General features: G+C 35.3%; 1 protein-coding gene across 1 annotated transcript; it reads right to left on the reverse strand.

Annotated features, from left to right (window-relative positions):
* Positions 1 to 1,354: 1,354 nt before the first annotated feature.
* LOC118072273 (uncharacterized) lies at positions 1,355 to 1,915 on the reverse strand. Its single transcript, XM_035091986.1, has one exon. It carries the CDS (start codon positions 1,913 to 1,915, stop codon positions 1,355 to 1,357), a length of 561 nt encoding a protein of 186 aa, XP_034947877.1.
* Positions 1,916 to 3,384: the final 1,469 nt, after the last annotated feature.

Consider the following 3,384-nt stretch of genomic DNA (forward strand, 5'->3'; position numbering starts at 1 on the left):
ACAACATTGAAAATGGTAATAATACAATAGAAAATAATAAGAACATTGGGGATGATGGCCGGAATGTCATGGAGAGTCTTGAAAACGCTGTTGAAGATAGAGGTAATGTGGTTGAAGGTGATAAAAACGTCATGAAGAATCGTGAAAACGCTGTTGAGCATGGAGAGAATGTTGTTGAAGGTGGTTTCCGTCATCATTATGATTTGCGTTGTCAAATTCATTTCAACTAACCCATACAAATAATATGTATGCCATGTGGTCATGCTATTATGTGCATGGATTGTGCAGCAAACATCGAAGAAACGCGCAGGAATAGAATAATAAGATGCCCGTACTGCAACTTTGAAAATAGTACTTTTCAACGAGTATTTTTTTCAGCTCTGAATTTATTCAATATTATTCTTTTTTTTATAATGACATTTAAAATATTTTCATTTCTAATGATATAATAAGAACAAAAATAGTTTTGTATGCATGACGTCCAATTAAAAAAATAATATTAATAATGTTTACTTTCAATTTTCTTTAAATAAATAATTTTTTTTTTTAATATATTAATTTTTTTTAAATTATACATTTTAAATATATGAAGTTCAATGAACTCATAATTCTTATTGAATTTAGTAGACTTCTCTTTTTCATTTGAAAACAAATAAAATTCAAATTTATTTAAATTATGTAGAATTGATGGTGAACGCCGTCTTCTATTTACGTATGGAGTCTTTTTCGTACAGGTAAATGGTGTTCTGTAAATAATATTAAAAATTCGGGCAAAATTGCTTATTTTGTAAAATCGCATCTTTGCTTTATTTTCGTGACTTTTGTTGTTCTAACGTTTCCTAAATATTAATTCTCTAAATAATTCTTAATTTTATATACTTCACTATTTTTTTCGAATTTTTAAATTATTTTCTTAAATTTTAAACGGAAAAATTGCAGGTACAATTCTTTAATATTATTTGAAATAATTTTTCTGAAGATTTCATATGAATGTTTATTTATTATTCGCAGTTTTAATTGCTCATTTAGAAATGTACTTTAGAAAATTTTTTTGTGTCATTTTACATTCTGCAATTCAGATGTAGAATTTTTATTTGAAAAAAAAACTACTCCATCGATAATTGCTTGGATGGTATCAAAGTTTTTGATGGACCAGGCATTAATGACGCTAAGTGTACGGTGCCATTTGACAGTTAAAATAATATTATTTTTTAAATTTCAATGCTTTCTACATGACCATGAGTCAATAAGAAATAATTGCAGCGCTCTCCGTCATTTAATAGTATTAGTCGCATGACTCTGTCTACTTTTACAAAGACATGTGTACACGTGAATAGTGTTTTATTTGGAAAACTCAAGACTTAATGTGATGCGCAGTAGGTGATGAGCGTACATTTCTCATCATTTCCCTGAATTTTTCTACAAAAATTTGAGGTTCTGGACCTACTTCTTCATCGATGAAATATTTTCCCGGTAATCGAAGTGTTGTCCCATCCAACATCTCTGCTGCACTTGCTTTAATGTCTTCTTTCACACTGGTTCGCAGTCCTAAGAGTACGACTGAGAGGATGCTCGTGTAATCGTTTGTACCATGACACATGAAAGCTGATTTCAAAGACCGATACCATCGTTCAATCATGCCGTTTGATGCAGGATGGTAGGCTGTCGTTCGTGTGCGACTGCATCCAAGTAGTTTTGTGAGAGCATCAAAGAGTCTTGATTCAAATTGAACACCTCTAGCGCTTGTTACAGGTGTTGGTAACGCTGGTAGTCCGCCAAAACGGCTGACCCAACCAGAAAAGAAAGCGTTGACAACTGTATTTGCTGTGACATCCTTCAGAGGGATAGCTTCCGGCCAGCGTACGAATCGGTCGATCATAGTCAAACAGTAACTATATCCCTGGCATGAAGGCATAGTAACTATATCGATGTGGACATGTCTAAAACGTTCACTAGGAACGGGTATAAAGGTAGACCCCTCCTCGTGGGTATACGTGGTAACTCTGCCCTTATTATAACGGGACAGAGGCTAAGAGCCACCATCGCCACTACCTCCTTATATGTCCACAATCGAGGCTCCGCCTTGATGTGGAGTCCTTTACAGGTGTGTGTGTGTGTGTGTGTGTGGGAGAAAATGTGTCTTAAGAGAGGATTTAATATTTATAAAAGATACCAAGTATCATGGCAGAAACGGCAGAAATAAAAAGGCAAATAAATGAATAATTTATTAATTAAATTAAATAAATAAGTAAACATAATGAATGTAAACTTTTGGCACAATTCCTATATATCAATACATGAACAAATAAATGAATAAATAAATAAATAAGTAAACAAAAGGATCTGAACCATGTTCACGATCGCAGCCTGTCACCTCAAGAGGTCAGCCGGTCCCTGCCGTAATGTATTTCACATTATTTACTGCACAAGGACCCAATCGACGTTCATACCGAACACTTACGAAAGGTCCTGACGACCCTTAGAGGCGAGCAAGTTGTTATTTGTATGGATACAAACGCCCGATATCCTCTGTGGTCACCAGACTTCAACACCAGAGAGGAAAAGCTTGCAAACTTCTTTACCGAATTCGGTCTGGAAGTTCTCAACAGAATTAAAAAAGGTCCCACATACAGCTCCTAAAGAGGAGGATCGTGCATTGACGTGACCGTAGCTACTCACGCAACAACAAATAATAAAAAAATAGGCCTGAGCACACTTTGTCTGTGCTAACACGACAAACTTCCTATTAGTAATTGTTGGTAATATACATACATACATCATTCTAAAAATATGTCAGTATGCTTGCAAATATCTTGAAAAGTGAAGATTTAATGAACATTCAAATTTTAACAATCGATCCAATTATAATAACTTCCTAATGGGAAGTTAATAACAAAGCAATAATAAACTTTTATATATTTCAGGAAACATCCAACTCTAACACTACCATTTTCTTTCTTCCAGCTGTTGACAACATAACGGTCCTCTCCTTACACCATAAACAACTGGGGTCACCGACCAAACCGGATAAAACTGGTACTACGGGAGACTGAAATCCAAGCCCTTATTCGGAGCTGCAAAGTCGAAGAACAATATGTAGAGAGCCGAGTCCTTTCGGTCAATTGAAATGGACTCGTAGTGGTATGTTGCAAGGCCTTGGGCTAGATGCGTGTATCCTCGTGTCTTTTTAAAGACACAAGAATATTACGTCCCAAGTAACGCCGTTACTCGAAGTAGAGTCGTCCCCAGAGTTATGCTCTATAAGGCAACGTACTCAAACAAAACGTCCTTCTCAGGACAGGGAAACAAGGATTCACTAGGAACTTCAATATGCTGTGGAATATTTTTGACATGACGATGAAGCTTACTTCTTTGACAATCTAT

This window comes from Chelonus insularis, unplaced genomic scaffold (genome assembly GCF_013357705.1).
Source record: "Chelonus insularis isolate UGA/USDA-ARS -01 unplaced genomic scaffold, ASM1335770v1 contig_90_pilon, whole genome shotgun sequence".
NCBI classification, from domain to species: Eukaryota; Metazoa; Arthropoda; class Insecta; order Hymenoptera; family Braconidae; genus Chelonus; species Chelonus insularis.

Excerpts from the sequence above, each read along its gene's own strand:
- LOC118072273 (XM_035091986.1), bottom strand. The coding sequence starts at position 1,915 with ATGCCTTCATGCCAGGGATATAGTTACTGTTTGACTATGATCGACCGA.